The sequence below is a fragment of the Lupinus angustifolius genome, unplaced genomic scaffold (genome assembly GCF_001865875.1).
Source record: "Lupinus angustifolius cultivar Tanjil unplaced genomic scaffold, LupAngTanjil_v1.0 Scaffold_16_3, whole genome shotgun sequence".
Lineage (NCBI taxonomy): Eukaryota > Viridiplantae > Streptophyta > Magnoliopsida > Fabales > Fabaceae > Lupinus > Lupinus angustifolius.
In genome coordinates, this window is record NW_017718853.1 from 26,971 (window position 1) to 50,929 (window position 23,959).

The following is a 23,959-nucleotide window of genomic DNA, read 5'->3' on the forward strand; positions in this document are numbered from 1 at the left end:
CCGACAAGGTCTTTTGAGCTTGTATTTTGGCATGGCTAAGAGTTACCAAGAAATAGGATAAGGCTCAAAAATGTTTTACCCAAACCCCTTTCTACATTCTCCTTTCTCCATTGTCTCATTTCAATAGTTTTCTTGACATGATATTCAACTACTTTTATTTTGGATTTTGGTGATGGAATGAGTGAAAGCCTAATATTTAGGTGATAATCTTCCCGAGAGGATTTTGAATTGTTCCATTTGAATGTCATTAATAGTGCACTTTATTTGCCCTCAACTTTGCCTGAGATTATCATTTTTGAAATCCCAATGAGCTTTTTATATTTTTTTGCTTCTCTTTTTGTTATATTGCACTTTGACCGATGAAAGTTTTTTATTTAAGTTGTTTTGGATTCAACCCTCATGTTAGATTGGAAAATGGTGTAGGTAGATGTATTCGTCTCTTAATAATTGAATGTTAAGGAAAAATTTGAGAAACTACCTTGCCCATGGTTATTAATAATTTCGGGTATTTTAGAAAAAATCTCCTTTCATAAAGCCTAAGGCTCAACTTGAGTGACTATGTATATCTGCATAGTGTTTGCGATTTTCAAAGATGTCTTGTGTCATCGGAAATATTTACCTTAGGATTCAACAATTTTGGGACATACATTTGCATCATCCTCCATTACATTAAAGTTATTGAATCAAATATATCAATTAATGCATGAATTAATTTCGTTTGATTTTTTTTCTATGGGTGAATGAGATTTGTTGAATGAGGAATGGGATGATAATTTATATGATCAGGGAATTAGTATGTTCTTATGAAAAAGATATGCAGTCGAAAATCAACTTTCTTCTTGAAATGGAAACATACGATCCCATTATTTGATGAAGTTAAGCGTTAGAGAAAGTAGTAGGGGTTTTAAAATAAGTTTTGACTCATCAGCTCCTCAAGGACTACCAACTATGACTCGTTCTCTTGATTTGACTATTCCATGATTCTTTGATTGAAAACAATTTTTATAAGGGTGATTAAAAGCAATGATGATGTGACTGGATTTTTTGTTGTTTTTTTTAATATAAATTTTAGGTTTAAAAAACCTAATTCCTTTCCATTGAGAGATGTTGGTATAGTAAGACATAAGATCCTACATTTGACTACTATGAGGCATACCCCGATAGTTTCTCTTGCGTTGATGACAATCTTAGAGGAAACACAAGGCCTCGGACCCAGATTGCATCTAGATCGTTTATTAGCATTACCCAATAAACATCTTATCTTGCATTTGGTGTCTTGGGAGTGTACCCCACAAGGTTGCCTATTGTTGATGACAATTTTAGAGGAAGCTCAAGGGTTCAGACATAGATTGCATCTATTAAATACAATATGTATTTACTCTTACAAGTTAGTTTGGAAATCAATTTCCATAATACTAAGAACTAAGGTATTATCTTTATCAAAATCTCTCTCGGAATTTTTTTTTATTGAAGATTGAAATATTTTATGCATGATTCAATGATATATATGGTGTATGAGATGTAAACTTTTGCGGATATGATGCATGAAAATGTGAATATATTTTTGTCTATCTTTTTTAATGCTTATAAAATGCATGAATTGATTTATTTTTGCCTTTTAGACAATTTTGGCGATGTATGCAATGCATGGTATGCTATTGCATGAAAATGCAATGGTAGAATGATTTTTTGCTTTGTTTTTTAGTGGGTGTAAGAAGGTGCATGAATCGCTTTATTTTTACTTTTTAGATAATGCGTGATGTATGAAATGCAATATGTGATAGTGCATGAAATGCAATTTTTGAGTGCTTTTTTTAATTTTTTATGATGAATCCGTGCATGAGTAGAAGGTATATTTTTTGTATGATTAGATGAATGAATGTTTGATTTCTTGTATGAATGTTGGAATGTTGACTTTTTTATGAATGTTTCAATGATGCATGATATTTTTTTATGAATGTCTGAATCATGAATATTTTGATGAATGTATGAATGAATCGTGTGCATGAACTTGAAGTAGTAATGTCAAGGCTTTTTGTATGTCCATCATTTACCATAGTAAAATGCCATGATGGATTTGACATCTATCATACTATTAAAGTCAATTCTGAGTTAAATGATAAAACTCTAAGCTTATTAAGATGACAGGAAACTTATCCTTAAGGTGTTTAGGCCATCGAAGGAATACAAATTATCCATGTGGCATTTGGCCCATCAGAGGGAATGGAAAATATTCCTAGAATGTTGAGCACATCAAAAGAATGAAAATTATCTCCAAGGTGTTTATTCCATGTAAGGGAAGGGAAATTATCCCTAGGGAAAAGCCCATGATAGAGAATGGAACTTATCCCTAACGCGCTAAACTCACCTTAGGGTAAGAAAAATATCCTAAGGTGCTTAGCCCATCGTAGGGCGTAAAAATTATCCCTAGGGCGCTTAGCCCATCGTAGGGCGTAAAAATTATCCCTAGGGCGCTTAGCCCATCGTAGGGCGTAAAAATTATCCCTAGGGCGCTTAGCCCATCGTAGGGCGTAAAAATTATCCCTAGGGCGCTTAGCCCGTTGTAGGTTATGAAAAATTATCCATAGGGAACTTAGCCCATTGTAGGGTATGAAAAATATCTCTAGGGTGCTTAGCTCATGACAGGGAATGGAAATTATCCATAGGGTGTTTAGCCCATAGCAGGGAACGCAACTTATCTCTAGGACGCTTAGCCCATGGCAGGGAATGTGATTTAGCCGTCCTTGTGGCAGAAGGACATCAAAGTGAAATGGCATCCCTATAACACTCATGCATAAAAGCTAGGACTAATGTGTCTATCCTTGGATCTACAATGATAGCAAGTCAACTTCTTCCATTATTTTTGTACTTAAAAATGTACAAGGAGGCATGACTATTTCAAGTGGTTGATTTTACAATAAAAGATACAATAATGACATATTATTCATCAAATTATGTAGTAGTTATGTCATGGAGGGACAAATAGGCTTCATGCAATTCTCGCCACATACGGATGGATGACGGGGACACTAATCACTACCGTTGGCAGTGGTTAGAGGAAATGATTACATCACAGTGGGCTTATAAGGTTATGATTGAATGGAAGGACAAGATCTCATTGAAGACAATGGACAAGGACAACACATATAATAACACAATTGCATAAATATCGGCATCCCATTTTTTGCCTGACCTTTAACAAACCACCATAAGCATATGTTCACTATATAGGTATATTTCTATCTCTTTTACTTTAATGTTGTTATATTATTTATTCTAAAAAATTATTCAATAAATGAATTTAAAAATGAGGTTTTTTTATCCAATAAATTTAAATTATATTCTAATTATAAACTTAAATAGTTTAAACGGAGTTTGATAATTCGGTCTACGACCCATATCATCTCTTCCTTTCTGTTTTAAGAATGGAAAGTCGGTCCATGATGAAAGTGCAAACTGTCAAAGTGTTACACTATTATATTGCCTATGTTTTGATGAAGACAATGATTTAGTGAAAGCTTGAAGATGACTCAACAAATCAACATGCCATGGACTCAAGGGTTTCATGTCTAGACTAGGTTCTTTACAAGAGTCATTTTTAGAGTATGAGATGTGTGCCTTAGATATTGAGTCTAGGTTAGGTAAACCTAGATGCAATTCTCACAAGCCTTAAAAATAATCAATTCATTTACACGAGACATGTCATCTAGATTATTATATTACATTAATCACACATGTTACTTGTGCATCGTAGACATAATATATTGGTAAAACATGTATAGTTGATAAGCATAACATACAGGTAGTTTACCATTTAATCATTTAGCTTAAAAATATGTCATTTAATCGATTAAGGAATGAGTTAATCCATTAACGTGAATTCAGTTTTAACAAATAACTGAAAACCTGAAAACAATTATTCTCAACAGTTCGTTAATCGATTAAAAGGGCACTTAATCGATTAACTACATCTCAGAAAGGTTTTCTATATAAATTGTATTTTTAGGTCATGCACCATACATCATATCATTCATTTTTAGAATCTCTAGTTGCATATTTTTCATGCTTAATTGTGTCATATAGGCAGAGTGAAATGCATTGTGAGATAGTGAGATATAGTATCATGCTTAGGGTTTAATTGTCATTCAATTGCATGTGATTAATGTGTTAAACTTTACTATCTTTTCTTGCATGATTCTTGCATTTCTTTAGAAGAAATTTAGGATAGAAATTTTTTGTTTCTGCACATTAATGAACTCATACATATTCATACTAACTTGTGAGTGTTGTAGACGATTTTTAGCTGAGTTTCAATTGTAATATTTTGAGCTACATTATGCTTAATAATACTCTGTTTTTGTGTAGTAATAAGAGAAGTCGTCTCTTGGTGTCTTACCACCTAAGAGATTCAGTGAGTCTTCACCCAGGCTTAGAGGTCTTGAGTTTAGAACGTTTTCTTAGTTGGAGCTAGATCGTAAGAAAGGTTTTCTTAGGCGATTAGATGAGTCAAACCAAGAAAGTGGGTTCTTGGATTCAAGAAGGGAGCGTCTAAGTTTTTATATTGGAAATTTGCATGTAACAATACATTTGTTTCAATATTAGTGAAGAAAATCTCATGAGATCAGAAGGGGAGACCTAGATGTAGTTTGCAAGTGGACCCGCAAACGAACCAGGATAAAATTACTTATTGTAGGCTTTTTATATCCTTAATCTCTTTACATTTCAAGTTGTACTATCTGATAGCATACATCTTAGTCCAGAGAAACACAAATCATGCACAACCCACTGTGAATAATTTAAGGTTTATGTATGGTGTTAAGGAAAATGTTATGATTAATTGGCCTGAGGAGATTCTGAAGGTCATGTATAGTGTGTCAACATCATAATCCAAGATGCTTCCCTATAGAATTTTCATTTCTAGGATCATCGATTATCTGCATATTGATGTGTCTGATACCATCATCATGGAGTCTTTTGATAAAGATCACCTGGTTGGTGAAAGTTTGGTCCACAATATGGGTATTTACAAGTATCGGAATACTTGGAAATACCAAGATGATTACAACACTACTGTGGATTTGGACTTATCTGGAGATGAGGATCAGGCAGGAACGGATCATCATAATGCAGGAACTCAAGGGGAGTCGGCTAGAATCGCACCGCAGGTACCGTCCTTTGGATTAGCTCATTGGATGCAATGGAGCAAAGGCTGAATAATAGAATGGATTTACATTTCCAGTCCTTGAAGGATTCTTTCCATGCAGACTTGGAACAATTTGAGGAACGTCATGTCGCCTACATTGATAACCACTATCAGTCTACGAGGAGCTTTGTTCAAAACACTGTTGAAGCACCGAATGATAGGTTTTACGCAGAATTTGAGAAGCTGAGAGTCCTCATCCCGGGAGATAGTAGTCTGACAGTTCATGATGACAGAGACCTTCCTCCGCATCCTTAGATTAGAAGACCTTTGACCCTAGGTTGCCTTTGGTTTAGTTCTTCTATTGGCTAATTTTAAGAATTTTGTTGCTTTCTACTCTTGAGTCATATTTTCTCTTTGCTTTTATTGGGTTGTTATAGTTTCTATCTACTTTTGCTGAACATTTATCACTTGATATGCATGATATTGAACTTTAATCGTTATTGGTTTTGTATTATATTGCTTATATCATATGTGTATCTATGTCATATATAGTATGAATGTATGTTTAATGGTACTTGATCATGATTGGTTATATGCATATATTCTGTTTGATTGAGCTTGCTGTATAAATGTTATGATATTATTGCTTGATCATTTTATGCTCCATTAGTCATTGTATAACCTTTCATGCTATTAAATGTGTTCATTTACTATATTTTGTCAATTTAATCAATTAACCTACACTTTTAATCGATTAAGTGTTTGTCAACATTTGCACTTGTTCAAGCTTCATTCAACTGGTTATTTAATTGAATTCCAAAAATTAATTCATTGATTACAGTTTTGATTTCATTATATAACGCTTCTTACTTTTGACGAGATTGATTCGTTTATCTTTTTGATAATGTCAAAATGGGGAGAAATGTTGCTTTATTGTTTGACGTGAATTTGCAGGATGTAAATAATATTCAGCTTTCGTTGTCCAACTATGCGCTTTAACTTTGAAATTAACAACCATGCATTCTATAACCATCATCAAGCTATGCATCAAAACAAGATTTGGTGTGGAGTTTGTCATCATCAAAAAAGGGGAGATTGAAAGTGCAAAGTGTCAAAGTGTTGCACTATTAGATTGCCTATGTTTTGATGAAGCCAACGATTTAGTCAAAGCTTGAAGATGACTCAACAAATCAACATGCCATGGACTCAAGGGTTTCATGTCTAGACTAGGTTCCTCACAAGAGTCATTTTTAGAGTCTTAGATGTGTCCCATAGATATTGAGTCTAGGTTAGGTGAACCTAGATGCATTTCTCACAAGCCTTAAAAATAATCAATTCATTTACATAAGACATGCCATCTATATTATTACATGTTCATGCATTAATCATAAATGTTACTTGTGCATCTTAGGCATAATATATTGGTAAAACATGTATAGCTGATAAGCATAACATATAGGTAGTTTATCATTTAATCATTTAGCTAAAAAAATATGACAGTTAATCGATTAAGGAAGGTGTTAATCGATTAACGTGAATTCGATTTTAACAGATATCTGAAAACCTGAAAACAGTTATTCTCAACAGCCCGTTAATCGATGAAAAGGGAACTTAATCGATTAAATGGGTCTCAGAAAGGTTTTCTATATAAACTGTGTTTTTAGGTCATGCACCATACATCATATAATTTATTTTTAGAATTGCTAGTTGTATATTTTTTTAGCTTAATTGCGTCATATAGGCCTAGTGAAATTAATTGTGAGATAATGAGAGATAGTATCATGCTTAGGATTTAATTGTCATCCAATTGTATGTAATTAATGTGTTAAACTTTGCTATCTTTTCTTGCATGATTCTTGCATTTCTTTAGAAGAATTTTAGGATAGAAATTCCATGTTTCTGCACATTAATGAACTCATAGATATTCATGTTAACTTGAGAGTTTTGTATATGGTGTTTAGTTGACTTTCAGTTGTAATATTTTGAGCTACATTGTGCTTAATAATACTCTATTTTTGTATTGTTTTTGGGTTGTAATAAGGGAAGTCGTCTCTTGGTGTCTTACCACCTAAGAGATTCATTGAATCTTCACTAAGACTTAGAGGCTTGAGTTTAGAACATTTTCGTGGCTGGAGCTAGATCGTATGAAAGGATTTCTTAGGCGATTAGATGAGTCAAACCAAGAAAGTGGGTTCTTGGATTCAAGAAGGGAGCGTCTAAGTTTTTATATTGGAAGTTTGCATGTAAAAATACATTCGTTTCAATATTAGTGAAGAAAATATCCCGAGATCAGAAGGGGAGGCCTAGATGTAGTTTGCAAGTGGACTCGTAAATGAACCAGGATAAAATTCCTTGTTGCAGGCTTTTTCTATCCTTAATCTCTTTATGTTTCAAGTTGTGATATTGCCTATTTTTAGCTGATATTTTGGATTCTGTAAATTTGCTATATTGAGTTTAATTCTGTTCAAATATATCAGCTTTATTTGTTTATGATTATCAGTAAGTGGCTATACAATAAGTCATTCCTCAACTTGCTGTTTTTTGTGAGTTAATCGATTAAGACAGAGTGTTAATCAATTAAGTGGGGCTTTTTCCAAAACAGGGCCTCGGTGCGAAAAGCAGTAATTGGTAACCGTGACACCTATTCAATTCCCCCTTCTAGGTGTGTTATGTCCACTGATACCTAACACACGATCAGTATTGTCTCTTTGCTATCAATTCCACTTAACTAAAATAAATTATGTCTAATGTCTACTTTAAAAATTTAAATAAAAATTTTGGGATTTAAATAGTATAGTCTACATCACATGTGGTCTCTTCTTTTAAGCTCTAAGAGTGGAAAGTCGGTCTATGACTAGTGCTATCTCTTTGCTATTAATCCATATTCCTTAAAATTATAAAAATATTTCTACCATGAGAGCTACAATTTTAATTAATTAACTTTCAAACCAGAATTACGTAGTCTTGATTTCCATATTGTACTTGGGGATAGGTAGGAGCAACATGCACTCTTGTCAGACCCAAAAATAAAAAATATATATTATGCTTTAGTAATTGAATTTTTTAATAAATAAATTTTTTTAGGGTATAAAAGTCCATGTTATTAGCGAGAGTACCGTTTTAATACGGGCGGACAGGATGCTAATACATTTCCCGATTCATAATAGACTCCTAAGCTCAAATCTCTATTTAAAGAGCATATTATCCTAATTGGGCATAAAAAATCTTTTCTACATTTTACCGCAAAAAACGTAGTGGCGAATCCAAATCAATTGGGAAAGGTAGAAATTGAGTTCCCCTCTTCCTAAGTCGCAGAGCCGATATTCCAACCAAAAATCGGGTCACGATACTTGCATATGCATGTTCTTTGGATTTTCAGCTATATCAAATGGACGTAAGGAGTGCATTTCTAATTGGTTATATACAAGAAGATGTGTATGTCAAACAACCTCCTTGTTTTGAAGACTACAAGCATCTCTTTCACGTTTATAAACTTAAGAAATCTCTCTATAGCTTAAGGCAAGCACCTCCTGCATGGTATGATCTTCCAACAAGCTTTTTACTTGATAAATGGTTTACTAAAGAAAAGGTTGATACTACATTATTCATTAAGAAAATAGATCATCATACTTTACTTGTTCAAATCTATGTTGATGATATTATTTTCGGTTCTACTAATGATCTTTTATGTAGTGAGTTTGGTAAAATGATGGAAGGGGAGTTTGAGATGTCCATGATGGGAAAGTTGAACTACTTTCTTGGACTACAAATCAAACAACTCAAGGATGATATCTTTGTTTGTCAGCCGAAATATTGCAGGGACCTACTGAAACGCGTTGAAATGGATGAATACAAACTTATCGCCACTCCTATGGGTTCTAGGACACACATAGATGATGATGAGACTGAAAAATACATTGACATATGTAAGTATCGAGGTATGATTGGTTCCCTTCTATATCTTACTAAAAGTAGACCTGGTATCATATTTAGTGTTTGTCTTTGTGCATGTTATCAATCAAAGCCCAAAGAGTTACATCTTACGGTCGTGAAAAAGATATTAATATATCTTAAAGCCACATTTGATGTAGGACTATGGTATCTGAAAGGAGGTCTATGTGACTTGGTGGGATATTCGAATTCAGATTTTTATGGTTGCAAAACTGAGAGGAAACGTACAAGTGGTACTTATCACATTCTCGAAAATGCTCTAGTTTCATGGTGTTGTAAAAAGCAAGATTGTGTTGCTCTAAGTACTGCTAAGGCAGAATATATAGCAGTGGGTAGTTGTTATGCCCAAGTGTTGTGGCTCAAGAAAAAATTGCAATATTACGGATTAGACTTTGGATTCAGTCCCTTAAGATGAGATAACACTAGTGCTATAAGCCTTATAAAGAATCTGGTTACGCATTCTCGAACCGAACATATTGATATATGGCATCACTTCCTTAGGGATCATGTCCAACAAAAAGATGTTCTCTTGGAATTTGTTGATACACATGACCAATTAGAACATATCTTCACTAAACCCTTAGCTAAAGAACCTTTTTATAAATTTGGACGAGAATTAGGCATTCTTGGTGAAGCATATTTGTCCTAAACATGATTGTATATATTTTATATGCTTCATTATATATATCTCATGCCTACTTGTGATTCTACAAGGCATCAGATAGCCCAAAAAACTTATCAGTGCAATCGATTTATACCTTTCAGTAATCGATTAATTGCCTGGACAGTAGGTTTGAGGAATTGATTGCTCAAATCGTGGTAACTAATTACACTCTACACTATTCAAACTTCGTCTTCTCCATTTTCACTCTCTCAATAGTGGTAACCCCTCAACTTCAGAAAACCTCTATTCCCAATAGTTTCGAGTGATTTTTAAGTTGATTCATACTTCATTTTCAATTCTAAACACATTCCAACCATATTTTTCGTGTTTAGAGGTCAAAATCAAAAACATCCAAACCTTCAAAGCTTAACTTTTTCAAAAACTAAACTTCATGGCTTCATCCTCTAGAACCAAGAAACAATAGACCAATGTGACTCAAGGAAGGAAACAAACCTCTAATGAAGTCAACACATTGGATTTGACGTGTCTTCTGGCTAAAGAGGAACAACGTAAAACTTTCGAGGAGCGTTTTCTTCAAAAACCCATTTTTACTCCTACGTATGGTATGTTAAGTTCTTTTGAGAATAATGATTTCATTTTCCATACCATATTTAAGCAACAAAGACTCTCTGAGTTTTGTGAAATGCATTGTTCCTAATATCTTGAACATGTACGGGTATTTTACTGCAATTTAAATTTCAAGAAGAATAAAAAATTTCTTGTGTCAAAAGCAAAAAAATTCCCATAGACTTTAGAACTTTAAGTTCTATTTGCGGTAATATGCCATACATAGGGACGATAGTAGAGTCAGACATTAAATGTGGCTTAGAAGGGTATAATAAAATGGATCTCTACTACACTATGTGTCGATATTCAAAAAGGGAAATTGAACTGCGTAAGCAAAGGTCTGTCGGTCATTCTGTTAGAAACCGAAATATTTTACTTGTTGGAAATTTAAACTTAGTGGATTGTTTGCTTCATTACTTTTTGAGTTACATCGTGGTTCCAAATATTTCATATCATTCACAACTAAATGATATGGAATTACAATTGACGTACGCGATTAAACATAATGTGGCAATTAATTGGACATTAGTGGTAATGAAACAAATGTGGGCCTTTAAAGGTGATTTTGGACCATCGCCTTACGTTATTCTCATAACTGCTATACTTTAGTATTCTGGCGTTTCTTTTGCTGGAGAATCTCATATCTCACTCTATGCTCGGGATAACAAATTTAATGTCGATATGATCCACAAGATGTGATTCTTTCGAGATACCACCGACATGATTTATAAGCATCATGGTGATCAATAGGCTGCTAACCCAAAAAATCATGTTGACCCTCCTACTCGACCCCATTTCATGCTGAATCTTCATCCTCCGACTCCTCTCCTTCCAATCAGATGATTACACTAATAGGATGGATGCTCTTAATACTGCGAACCATCAAGTCCAAGAAGAGCTTCAACGTTTGTCAAACCGTTTGGATTACATAGACTTGGATGTTGAGCGGGCAGATCCAGATACTTAGGAGTAGTGGTCTAGTGGTCTATGATTTTGCTTAGTTGTTGTTGTTGTTGATTTTAAAATTGTTGGTTTATGGTTATTAATTGTTATTTTAACTTTTAGTCATGTATGAACTACGTTTAACTTTTTTTTAAATGCTAATGTTATGAAATGTTTATTATCTTCTAGCATTTGATATTATTCAAATTCATACTATTGTTTTCAAAGAATTTCTGACCTTGGCTTTTCCATAAGTCAAATTATATATCTTGTTATCTTTATATATATATATATGTCTATTATGTTGTTATCTTTTCTTCTTTTGATTAAGTCAAAGGGGGAACAAAAGTTGGATTTATGTATTTTTCTATCAAAATTTTCAGGCACATATAATAAAACACATGGGGTATACAAGATACGGGGAGCATACTGAAAGTCTAACAAAGTCATATCATATGAAGAAGATCTTGCTCGTGACCTTGGCACGATTTTGATGATGACACCTAGATCACAAAAAGAAGAAAAAGGAAGAAGACTATAAACACATAGAAGATTAAAGCTTCAAGGATATTAGAGTTTAAAGTCTTCAATAGGTACTTCTATCCTTATGCTCAATTTATAATTAGTAGCAATACTCAAATAAATTCAAAGTAATCAAAACTATTTTCAAAAGAATTGAATGGTCAGTAAGTGTAAGTAACAAGTTACTTGACATGAGTAACAACTTATTAGATCTGGATAACAAGTTACTTGAATTGTGTGGCAATTAGTAACAGGTTACTAGAACTATGTAATAGGTTACCCGACTAAGAAAACAGTTACAAAGCACAACTAACACTAAGTAACCAATTAATGCCTTGTATTAATCAATTACACTTTGGACAGAAACTTTTGGCAATCGATTACACCATCGTGACAATCGATTACCCATAGTTGTTGGAAACCAGATTTTAAAATTAAAATGAACAAATTTCATATGAAGTGAATAGGATTCATTCTAATTGTGTCTCCTCTTTATGGAAGATTACTTTGGATTATTGGAAGCCTATTTAAAGGCATTGAGACATTCAATTCACATATAATCCATACACGAATCATAGAACAATTTTTCATCACTTAGCGAAATAATTTTTGCACTATTTTGCAACTTTGTTCCCAAACTTTCAGATTTTCTAAAGTTGCTTAAACTGCTAAGTTCTAAATTTTCAAACATATAAGAGCCTTGTTTACTAAGTATATATTGTGAGAAAAAGGATTACAAGTTATAGCATTGTCAAAACTTGTAAAGGCAATCCTGCCATTGATATATTCTTCATCTTGTTGTTAACTTTTCATCACAAGGGTGTGGTGAGAAGGGGGAAAAGTTCACTTGGAAAGGTTGTTTTCCAAGGGTAGATAGTTGTGAGTGTAAGATACAAGGGTCTCAGAGAGAGGATTTTTAATTGCAACTCAAATTATCTCATGGAAAAATCTATCGTGTGTCAAGAGTACAGGATGAAACATTCGGTGGACAAGAAGGTGACTAGTATAAAATTCTCTATGTATTCTTCTTCTTCTACTCTCATTGTGTTTTTACTTTTGGTCTTTAACTTGGTTGATTTCTGCATCAATGTTTCGCTGTACAATCACATTGATATAACAAGCAGAAAAATTGGTCATTTATCACTAATTCACCTCCCTCTTAGTTGACATCTAATACTTATAGCATGAAGCAGTCAAGGGAGTGGTAGTGTGTTTCAGACTATAATGCCCAGCAACTGAAGTAGGATGAAACTTGGTGAGGATTTGGGTTCGAAGTCCTGGAAGATCATGTATGAACAACCTATTTCCAAAAAATAATACTCCTTTTGAAAAATAGAATTTTGTTTTCATGTTGTCTTCAGTTTTGCTCTTTTTTACAAATGATTGGCCTTTTGGTGTAGTGTAGTATTCTTTGAGTTGATCTAGTAGTGCTAGAATGGGAGAAGATATTGAAGTGAATATGGCAGGTTCCACATCTTGACATCGAGACAAAGCATCTGCTACTCTATTAGGGGTATTGGTATGATACTTGATTTCAAATTGAAAACCGATAAGATTGGTGGCCCATTTTTGTTCTTCTAGTGTGTGCGATACATGAGTCATCAAATGTTTTAAGCTTTAATGATCTGCCAATACTTTGAATAGTCTACCAATTAAATATTGATGTTATGTTTAAAATACTTTTATAACAGCAAACATCTCACGTACATAAGCGGAAGCATGTAGCGTACGAGAAGACATTGTTTTGTTGAAGAAGGCTAAGGGATTACCATATTGAGAAAGAATATCACCAATAGCAACTGCAGAAGCATCAGTTTTGACATCAAAGGTCATTGTGAAATCCAGAAGACTCAAGACTAGTGTATTTGTCATTGTTGTTTGTAGATTTTTAAAGGCCAAATGTGTCGCCCCACACCATGTAAAAGTATTATTTTTTAGTAGGTCAGTGAGAGGAGCAACGAGAGATGCATATTGTTTCACAAACTTATGGTAAAAACCTATGAGGCCCAAAAATCCTCGAAGGGTTGTGAATGATCGTGGTGTTGGCTAAAGACAATCCCACTTGAATTTTGTCTGAATTTGGCTTTACACTGGTAGCCGATATTATATCCCCCAAATAGGTAACAGAATCAACCCCAAATACACACTTTGATAACGTCGAATAAAATTGATTAGAAGCTAATAGGCCCAACACAATATGTAAGTGATGTATGTGATCTGTAAGGTTGGCACTATAGATGAGGACATCATCAAAAAAACTAAGTCAAACCGCCTCAAATGAGGGTGGAGTAGATCATTCATTGCTGCCTGAAAAGTAGTCGGGGCATTAGTGAGTCCAAACGGCATAACCAAAAATTCGTAATGTCCATCAAATGTGCAAAAAACCGTCTTGTGGGTATCTGAACGATTAACCTGAATTTGATGGTATCCAAACCTTAAGTCAGTCATAGTAAAAATTGTAGCACCGCCAAATTCATCCAGCAATTCATCGATTGTTGGAATAGGGTAACATTTTGGAATAGTGATAGAATTTAATGCCCTGTAATCAACACAAAAATGCCAAGTATCATCTATCTTGCGCACCAGAAGCATTGGTGAAGAGAATGGGTTATTGCTAGAAATAACAATGCTTGTTTTTAGCATATCTTGTTAAATATAGGTCATAATTTGTTTTTGAGAATGAGGGTATCGGTAAGGTTTGATGTTAATATGGATAGAAGTAGGAAGTAGGGGAATTGAATGGTTGTGGGGTCGGGGGGTGGCAATTCACTGGGAGTTTGAAAAATAGAGTCAAAGTTTAGTAGGATAAGTTTAATTTAAGGGTGTGTATTTTGAGTAGAAGTAGTGATTTGGGTAGATGATAATGTGTCTAGAGGAAGTATGGTGATAGCACAGGAGGATGCAATGTTGTATGTGTCCAAGAGTCTAGAAATTTGATGGAGAGTGGAGGGTTGGGGATCAGAGTTGGGGATCAGAGTTGGGTTCATCTGTGAGTGTAATAGTATTTTGTCCAATGTGGAATTGCATGGAGGGAAAAGAGAAATCTGAAATAATTAGTCCTAATATTTGGAGTCAATCAATGCCAAGTACAACATCTACACCCTTGATAGGCAAAAAATAGAAGGGTAAGGTGAAATGTTGTTGTTGTAATGTGATTGGAGTGTTGTAACATATGCTAAAGCAGAAAATATGGGCTCCATTTCCTACAATGACAGGAAATTGATTTGTTTTTTAAATCAGAAGATTTAAGTGGTTAGCAATGTGGGGTTGTAGAATATTATGTGAACTTCTGGTGTCAACTAAAATGTAACTAGGTCACCATATATAGTACCAGTAAATTTCAATGATTTTGGTGAAATATGACCTCCAAATGCTTAGTCAGATAAATGGAATGTATAGTTTCATCGGTAGGAATGATCATGGATGGTTGGATGGGTTTTGAATTGGTAGACAAGTGACGAACAGGTATGGTTTGTGTAATAGGAATTGTAGTGGAAGGATGTAACATGGTAGTGGATGGTTTAGGAAAAGTAGTGTGTGTTTGATGTCGTAGAAATCTGCAATTTTTTTGTGTATGACAGTGAGTATCACTAAGTTTGGCTTCAACTAACTTAGTCAATCCCAAGGTATCTGAAATGGTACTTGGACGTAAAACAGTGAGTTCCCTTTTAATATCCAAAATTAGGACTAAAATGAAACAATTGAGAATGACTTCTTGAGATAATATCCAACTTCGATTACATAATCTATCAAACTGTTGTTGATAGTGAGCCACACTATCATGTTGTTGTAATTTAAACAGTTTGGTTTGTGTAAGAAGATGGTCAAAAACAGATTTCCAAGTCTCGTGTAAAATAATAACAATTAGTAAGTTGGGAGTTGTGGAACATCGATTTAAACCAACTAAGGGCTTTGCCTTGCGTGTAGAAAGAAATCATGGGTAGTCGTTGATCAGGTGGAACTAAGTAAAGTTGAAAAAATTGTTCAGCTTGAAATATCCAATCCAAAGGCTCTAACCCGTCAAACGGGATAAGTTGTAATTTTGGGGGTCGGGGTTGGGGATTTAATGATGGTGGTATAGAAGAAGTGGAAGGAAAATGAGGGGATAGAATATAAAGTGGAGGTGGTGTGCTTTGGGTAGCGGAAGAAGCCATAAACTATGGTTGGATTTGCGTGGGTGTATGGGAGGAAGAGTATGGATTAGGGTGAGTAGGAGGAGGATTAGGTGGAGCGGGTGGTTCCACACGAATTTCAGCAAGTTTATTGGTGGTACTTTGGGGCAAATTTTGGGAATACCACAAATTAAGACAATTTACTGGGGCAATTTTTGGATGGTCAATGATTGTATAGTGGTGTTTTAACATGTTTTGATATTTATAACCAACTTCCGTAACTCCACTTATAACACAAAAAGCGAAAGACGTTTGTATTTACTTTATCCGCATATGATTTGAAGTCTTTTGGTTGCGTAGCTCATTTTCATTAAGCTATCTTTTGAATTTTAAATATGATGTCATGACTAGTACTTGAAAGAAAGAAGCCTTTATTACTGAAAGGTAGAGTTAATCGTCACCCAAACAACCTTGTTCCCCCCAAATAGCAATCTACAACCAATTGTTGAGGATGCGATGAAGCCATAGCGATTAATACCAATTACAACTCAATTCAATTTGAAAATTGTAGAATCACCAGACATGAGCATCTCATAACATGCATTAATAACAATCATATACATTTCATGCAAAAAAATAAAACAACAAAAACAAGACATGTCATATTCATTTTAACTTTTAAACCCAAGTTTTGACAGTACACCAACCTGTGATCTTGGATTTTACCTTGTGTCTCCAAATTCTGGGAGTACATCAACCTGCATCTTTGGTTTCAACTTTTCAATCCAAGTTTTGGCAGTACACCAACCTGCGATCTTGGCTTTTACCTTTTGTCTCCAAATTCTGGCAGTAGACCAACCTGTGTCTTTGGTTTCAAATTTTCAACCCAAGTTCTGGCAGTACGCCAACCTGTGTTCTTGGCTTTTACCTTGTGTCTCCAAATTCTGGCAGTACACCAACCTGCGTTCTTGTCTTTTACAGTTTGTTTCCAAATTCTGGCCATACACCAACTTGCGTTCTTGGATTTTACCTTATGTCTCCAAATTCTGGCAATACACCAACCTGCATCTTTGGTTGCATCTTTTCACTCCAAATTCTGGCATTATACTGACCATTATCTTTGGTCCACATACAACTTTGACACACCTTCTAAGAGGAAACTTATATCATTTTTAAAATAAATTTGCTTTCAAGATGATAAGCACTTTCAAGCAATGAGATGTTGTCAAGGAAATTTCTACGGACCTTGACAAAATTAGCATTCATTTCTTTACTGGTTACTTACCATGATATCTCACGAACCTCAGCTCGCTTGCTATCAAGTAAGCAACAAGTAAAGAGGGACAACTGTGAATACCCACTTTTGTCCGGCCCATAAAAATCACTAAAACTACTTTTGTTCGATTCATTGTTCAACATTTATTAGAAATAAGCTCTAACATGTATTAGCCTTAGAATTATTTTGTGGAATATTGCAAAGTATGACACTAAATTTTTATATTGCATTACTTTGTTAGATAGGCTTGCCATATTAAGCATTGTTTTAAATAACTTGATGGGCTGGAACTTGGTCATTTTAAATTTAATCATCAACTCATCACTATCTTAGCCATCATACTGCTCATATATATGTTAACATTTTAGATCCTTTTAATTGTAATATGAGTCACTGTAGTAAATACTCATTAGCTGGTTTTAATTATAAATAATATATATAAGTAGTTAATTCGGAATAATAAAAAATGGATATAATGAAATAATAAATTGATTTCAATTTTAAAGTGTTCCCTAAAATTGGGAACCACTAGGTGAGAGTAGGGGTAGTTACTCAGCTTTTAGGAGAGTGGGTTTCTGGTGTTATCCTTTTAAGTAGGTTAATCAATTAGCATTTGAGGAAAAAACCAGAGAGTAACATGTACAAAAAAGGCACAACACGTTAAAAAAAGAGAACCAGAGGGTAAAAGGAGAGACATTAGCAAAGGAATAAAGAGAAAATGAGTATAGGAAAAGGAAAGAACATAAATGTTGAGAAGAAAAGTGGACGTTGCACAAAAACAGTGATAAAGAGGTTTATATCAAGAAATACCAGGTTAGTGTTATTTCTCAATGCATGCATAAGAATTCTTACATAATATCATCTAGATCATTGTAAGGACATTCAATCTAAAATCATATTCACAAGAATATTTTACTATTTATAAAAAAGGTGTTCATTTAATTACAAAGAACCTCAAACACCAATACATACATAATCACTGTTTACCAAAGTCATGATTCTCACAACTCTATACACCCATAAACGTCTCTTACAGTGGCTAAATAAAAAAGCATTGCACAATCTCAATCAAATAATGGACTAAAAAAGTCATCACATAATCTCTAAAATAGACTCACTGTATGCAAGCATTCATAGTCAGTTGTTACTTGGGTAATTTCACACTATATTCATATGCTCAAACAAAAATAAATAATAAAAAAATAGGAACCCCTTACTTTGCCATTCACGGTGCTAGTAAATAAGAATCTAGCACAATAGTCCATTATATTTTGTCTTGTAGCACTGGTTGCCAACTTCATTGGCTTATCAACCATATCTTGCCGCCTAGTTCGCATAGCAGCCTTGTTGGACCGAGAGAAGGAGAAGAAAAAGAAGAGGTGCCATCGGCTTTTCCTCATCCACCTTAACCCTTTGTCCTAGCTACCTTAACGAATAACCAAAATCAATATGAGAGTAGGAGCCCGATTCGTAACCACCATGAGTCGTCGCGGGAGTAAGAACCCAAATCCGAGCCACCATGAAGTATTGGAACATACTCAACATCAAAATGTTGACCACAATAACTTGCCAACCAAGCCACATGCATATGTGCCCCATGCTCACACCAACAAAACCAAAGGCTCATCCCATGCTCCAACACAAGCCACTGGTTCAAGCAGATCGGTCAGAGTCCTATGCGCCATAGCGCATCAGGTTGAGGCCCTTGACCAAAATAGCATGGCGCATCAGGATAAGGCCCTTGACCAAGACAGCATAGCTCAGGCCATGTCAAGCATCAAGCATAGTACCCTCGGTCAGGATGCTCGTGCCAAGCTTACCAGGCTCCGTCTGATTGACGCACCAGACTTGCTCAGGCTGCTGCACACCAGTATTGGCGCACAACAGCATACGGTCAGGCGCATGGCCCTGACTGGCCTTGGCGCACCAGGTTTCTACCAAGGCCTGACTGGCCTTGGTGCACTAGATTTCAACCAAGGCCTCAAGGCCTGCACACCAGATTTCCACCAAGGCCTGACTGACCTTGGCACACCAGATTTCAACCAAGACCTCAAGGCTTGCTCGGTTAAAATCTATGCACATGGGCAATTAATTGGCACGTGTATTTTATATGGGCACATCTCATATATTCTAGAAGATAGCTCACCCTATGTTAGTTAGGCAAGTTTGTTAGTTAGTTAGTTCGGTTAATTCTCCTCTGAATCACATTGCTTCTGCTGCAAGCAACATTGCTTTTCTATATAAGGAAGCATATGCCTATGTAATCAAAAATGAGAATAAAATACAAAAGTCATGAGGTATATTGAGTTTAACTTTCGCAATATGGTATCAGAGCCTTCTCTATGAAGGCTCTGTTTACCCAAGATTGCAGAAATCTCTGTCACTCACCTTATTCAAAGAAGACATAGCCAAGAATTTAGGCGAAATAGAAAGAAGAAGCAACCAAGAATTGATTAGCAATGGAGCAAGAAACAAGCATGCTAACCACCTTAAGCACTAGCGAAGTGCAGAGCCCATATTTCCTCCATCCAGGAGAGAACCCAAGGGTTGTGTTGGTCACACCACCACTTGAAGGAACAAATTATCACTCATGGATGAGATCCATGAGGAGAGCACTAAAGACCAAGAACAAACTGAAGTTCATTGATGGCTCTATCACACCTCCACCACAATCATCTTTGGAGTATGACATGTGGGATAGATGCAACAACATGGTCATATCATGGATCACAAGATCCCTCTCACCACAGATTGCACAAAGCACCGTGTTCATTGAGAGTGCTCAAGAGTTATGGGCAGACTTGAAAGAAAGATTCTTAAAGGGAGATTACTTCAGGATTTCAGATGTATTGCAAGAACTACACTCAATGAAGCAAGGGGGCAGGAGCATATCAACATATCACACAGAATTGAAAACACTTTGGGAGGAACTTGAATCCTTGAGAATGATACTTGTATGCATTTGTGAGGTCAAGTGCAATTGTGGATCAACAAAAGCTATAATGGACCAAAGAGAAGTGGAACATGTCTTTTGTTTCCTCAAAGAATTAAATGATGAATTCAGTCCAACCAGAGCACAAATACTCCTCATGGAGCCACTACCTCAAATAAACAAGACATTCTCACTAGTATAGCAGCAAGAAAGGCGTTTTGATAAAGTCAATCCAACAAGCTCTAAGGCACTGCTCAACTTCTCAAACGACAAGTTTAGCACCAACATAAATGAGACTACACAGCAATGGAAATCAAGATTCCCTGGACAAAGAGGAGGTAATATGCAAGGAAGAGCAAGGAGCTTTGGCAGGAGCTCTAACAGAGGGTTTGGTGGACAAAGAAATGGCGGACAAAAGGTATGTACCTATTGTGGGAGGAACGGGCATACAATAGAAACATGTTATTTCAAGCATGGTTTTCCTCCCAACACACCTCAAGGGAGATCAAGACAAGACAGTGGATCAGTCAATGTAACAACAACTCAAGACATGAACCCAGACAAAATTGAAAAGAATCAGGCACCAACCTCTGATACAAGAAACATAGGCTTCAACTTTGGGCCAGAGCAATATGCTCAATTGGAGTCCCTCTTCAAAAGCATTGGAACAAACAATGGAGCAGGGAATGGACATAATGTGAATCAACTTCGTATCATGTCAAACACTGACACTCAAAGCAGACCTATCCAAGAACATCAAGAACCCTCAGGTATGAATGATCAATGGATACTTGACACAGGGGCCACTAATCATGTGTGCCCCTCCTTATCAAAATTTAACACCTTCAAGCACATAAGGCCTATCACTATATACCTGACTAATGGAACCACTATTCAAACCAAGATATCAGGCACAATAATCTTCTCTGAGTCATTGGCCTTACACAATGTATTATATGTGCCTACTTTTAAATATAACTTGATCTCAATGCACAAGCTAGTGTCCTCATTACACTGTAAACTAATGTTTGATGACTTAAATTTCTCTATGCAGGATATGACTACCTTGAGGATGATTGGGCACGCTGATGTTGTTAATGGACTTTACATACTTAGGAGAGACCTTAAGGATAGCTTGGATATAGTGCATGATGTGAATACTTTAAATACTTTGCCTTTTTTTGACTTGTGGCACTTTAGGCTAGGCCATCCTTCAATGAACATACTTAACTCTATATGCAAAACCTTTAGCTATATAGACTGTAAACATAATCTTGTATGTGATTTCTGCCACTTGGGTAAACAAGCTAAGCTTTCTTTTCCAAATAATATGCATAGTTGTTCATATGCCTTTGATGCTGTCCATATGGATATTTGGGGGGCCATAGCAAATATTTCTATACATGGCCATAGGTACTTTCTTACTGTAGTTGATGATCACACTAGACATACTTGGTTGTTCCTTATGAAATCCAAGGTAGATGTTAGACATCTTATGTATGCCTTTGTCCAAATGGCTCACACTCAATTTGGGAAACTGATCAAAGTCATTAGGACAGATAATGGTGTTGAATTCAACACCCCTAGTTTCTTTATGGAGAAAGGAATAATGCATCAAACATCCTGTGTAGAAACCGCTCAGCAGAACTCGGTTGTGGGAAGCATAGGCATATACTAAATGTGGCAAGAACTTTACTTTTCCAATCAAAGCTCCCTAAAACCTTTTGGTCTTATGTTGTCCATCATGCAGTCTACCTTATAAATAGGCTACCAACCCCAAACCTACAGCACAAGTCACCATATGAACTTCTCAATGATAAACTACCCAACCTACAAGATCTAAGAGTTTTTGGCTCATTGTGTTTGGCTAGCACCCTAGCTCAACATAGGACTAAGCTTGACCCTAGGGCCCGAAAGTGCATATTCCTTGGATTCAAAGACAACACAAAAGGGTACATACTCTTTGATTTAAGAAACAGAGAAATCTTTATTTCTCGGCATGTCGTATTCCATGAACACATCTTTCCCTATAACACCAAACAGACTAGAGATCTCACCATCACACCAATAGAGAGTGATGACTTTGCCCTTCTACACCATAGTCCAATGCTCCATGACACAACAGATCAATAAGCTAACAACCTGCCCTTAGAGTCAAATAGTCCTAATCATACCCTTGACACCCCCACTAACTCTGAGGCCACCAACAACCTTGTTAGAAGATCTCAAAGGAATAGAAGTGCCCTTGCCTACCTGCATGACTTCCACTGCAATCTTCTCTCCCCTAGCCATACTCGAACCAAACACACCAAGGCTAGCCATCCTTTATCCACTGTCCTCTCCTATAACACAGTTTCACCTAGCCATCTAAAACATATATTGTCTGTCCAAACCAATATAGAACCTAAACACTACTACCAAGCAGTCAAGCACCATCACTGGATAGTAGCCATGCAACATGAATTAAATGCCCTCGAGATAAATAGAACTTGGAGCATAGTTGACTTACCACCTGAAAAAACCCCTATAGGATCCAAATGCGTTTACAAAATTAAGTGCAAATCTCATGGCACCATTGAGAGATACAAGGCAAGATTGGTTGCCAAGGGATATAATCAAACAAAGGGACTTGATTACTTTGACACTTTTGCACCTGTCATTAAACTAACCACAGTAAGGCTCCTCTTAGCCATTGCAGCCTCACAAAATTGACTTGTGCATCAATTGGATGTCAACAATGCCTTCTTGCATGGTGACTTACATGAGGAAGTCTACATGTCCGTTCCTCAGGGTGTCACATGCACAAACCCAAACAAAGTTTCTAAACTCCACAAGTCCCTCTATGGTTTAAAACAAGCTGGAAGGCAATGGTTCACTAGGTTAACCAAATGCTTATTATCCCTTGGCTACACACAATCTCACTATGAACACTCTTTGTTTACTAAGGCTTCTAATTTTGTCTTTACTGCCTTACTTATATATGTTGATGACTTGGTGTTAGATGGTTACAGCCAAAAAGAAATTGATTTGGTCAAATTATGCTTGGACATTCACTTTAAAACTAAAGATCTAGGCCCAATCAAATACTTTTTAGGCCTAGAAATTGCTAGATCCACACAAGGCATCTCCTTGTGCCAAAGAAAATATGCACTTGATATTCTTGCACATACTGGCTTCCTAGCCTCAAAACCAACACCAACAGCCATTGTGAAGACCACCAAGCTACACCAAGACACATCAACTCCTCACTCTGATCAGGCAGCATACAGAAGATTTGTAGGCAGACTCATATACCTGACCAACACAAGACCCGATATCAACTATGTTGTGCAACAACTAAGTCAATTCATGGCACAACCAACCATCACTCACCAACAAGCTCTCCCTCGTGTTCTGAGATACATCAAAGGAAGCCCTGGACAAGGATTATTTTACTCCCCCACATCAGCTCTTCAACTCAAGGCATTCAGTGATTCGGATTGGGCAGCCTGCATTGACTCATGCAAATCCATCACTGGTTCTTGTGTTTTTCTTGGTGATTCCTTAGTCTCTTGGAAATCCAAAAAGCAAACCACTGTGGCTCGTTCCTCTTCTAAAGCATAATACAGAGCATTAGCTTGTACCTCATGTGAAATCCAATGGCTCACTTATTTGCTCACCAATTTTAAGGTACATTTCACTCAACCTGCCCTCTTATATTGTGACAATAATTCAGCTCAATATATTGCTGCAAATTCTGTCTTTCACGAAAGAACTAAGCACATAGATATTGACTGCCATGTGGTTCGAGAACGACTCCAAAACAAGCTCTTCCACCTCCTTCCTATCCAAACAACTCAACAAACACATA

General features: G+C 35.9%; 1 protein-coding gene across 1 annotated transcript; it reads left to right on the top strand.

The window, feature by feature from the left end:
* The first annotated feature begins 22,884 nt into the window (after positions 1–22,884).
* Positions 22,885–23,712, top strand: LOC109337950 (uncharacterized mitochondrial protein AtMg00810-like). Its single transcript, XM_019575051.1, has one exon. It carries the CDS (start codon positions 22,885–22,887, stop codon positions 23,710–23,712), a length of 828 nt encoding a protein of 275 aa, XP_019430596.1.
* The last annotated feature ends 247 nt before the right edge of the window (positions 23,713–23,959 follow it).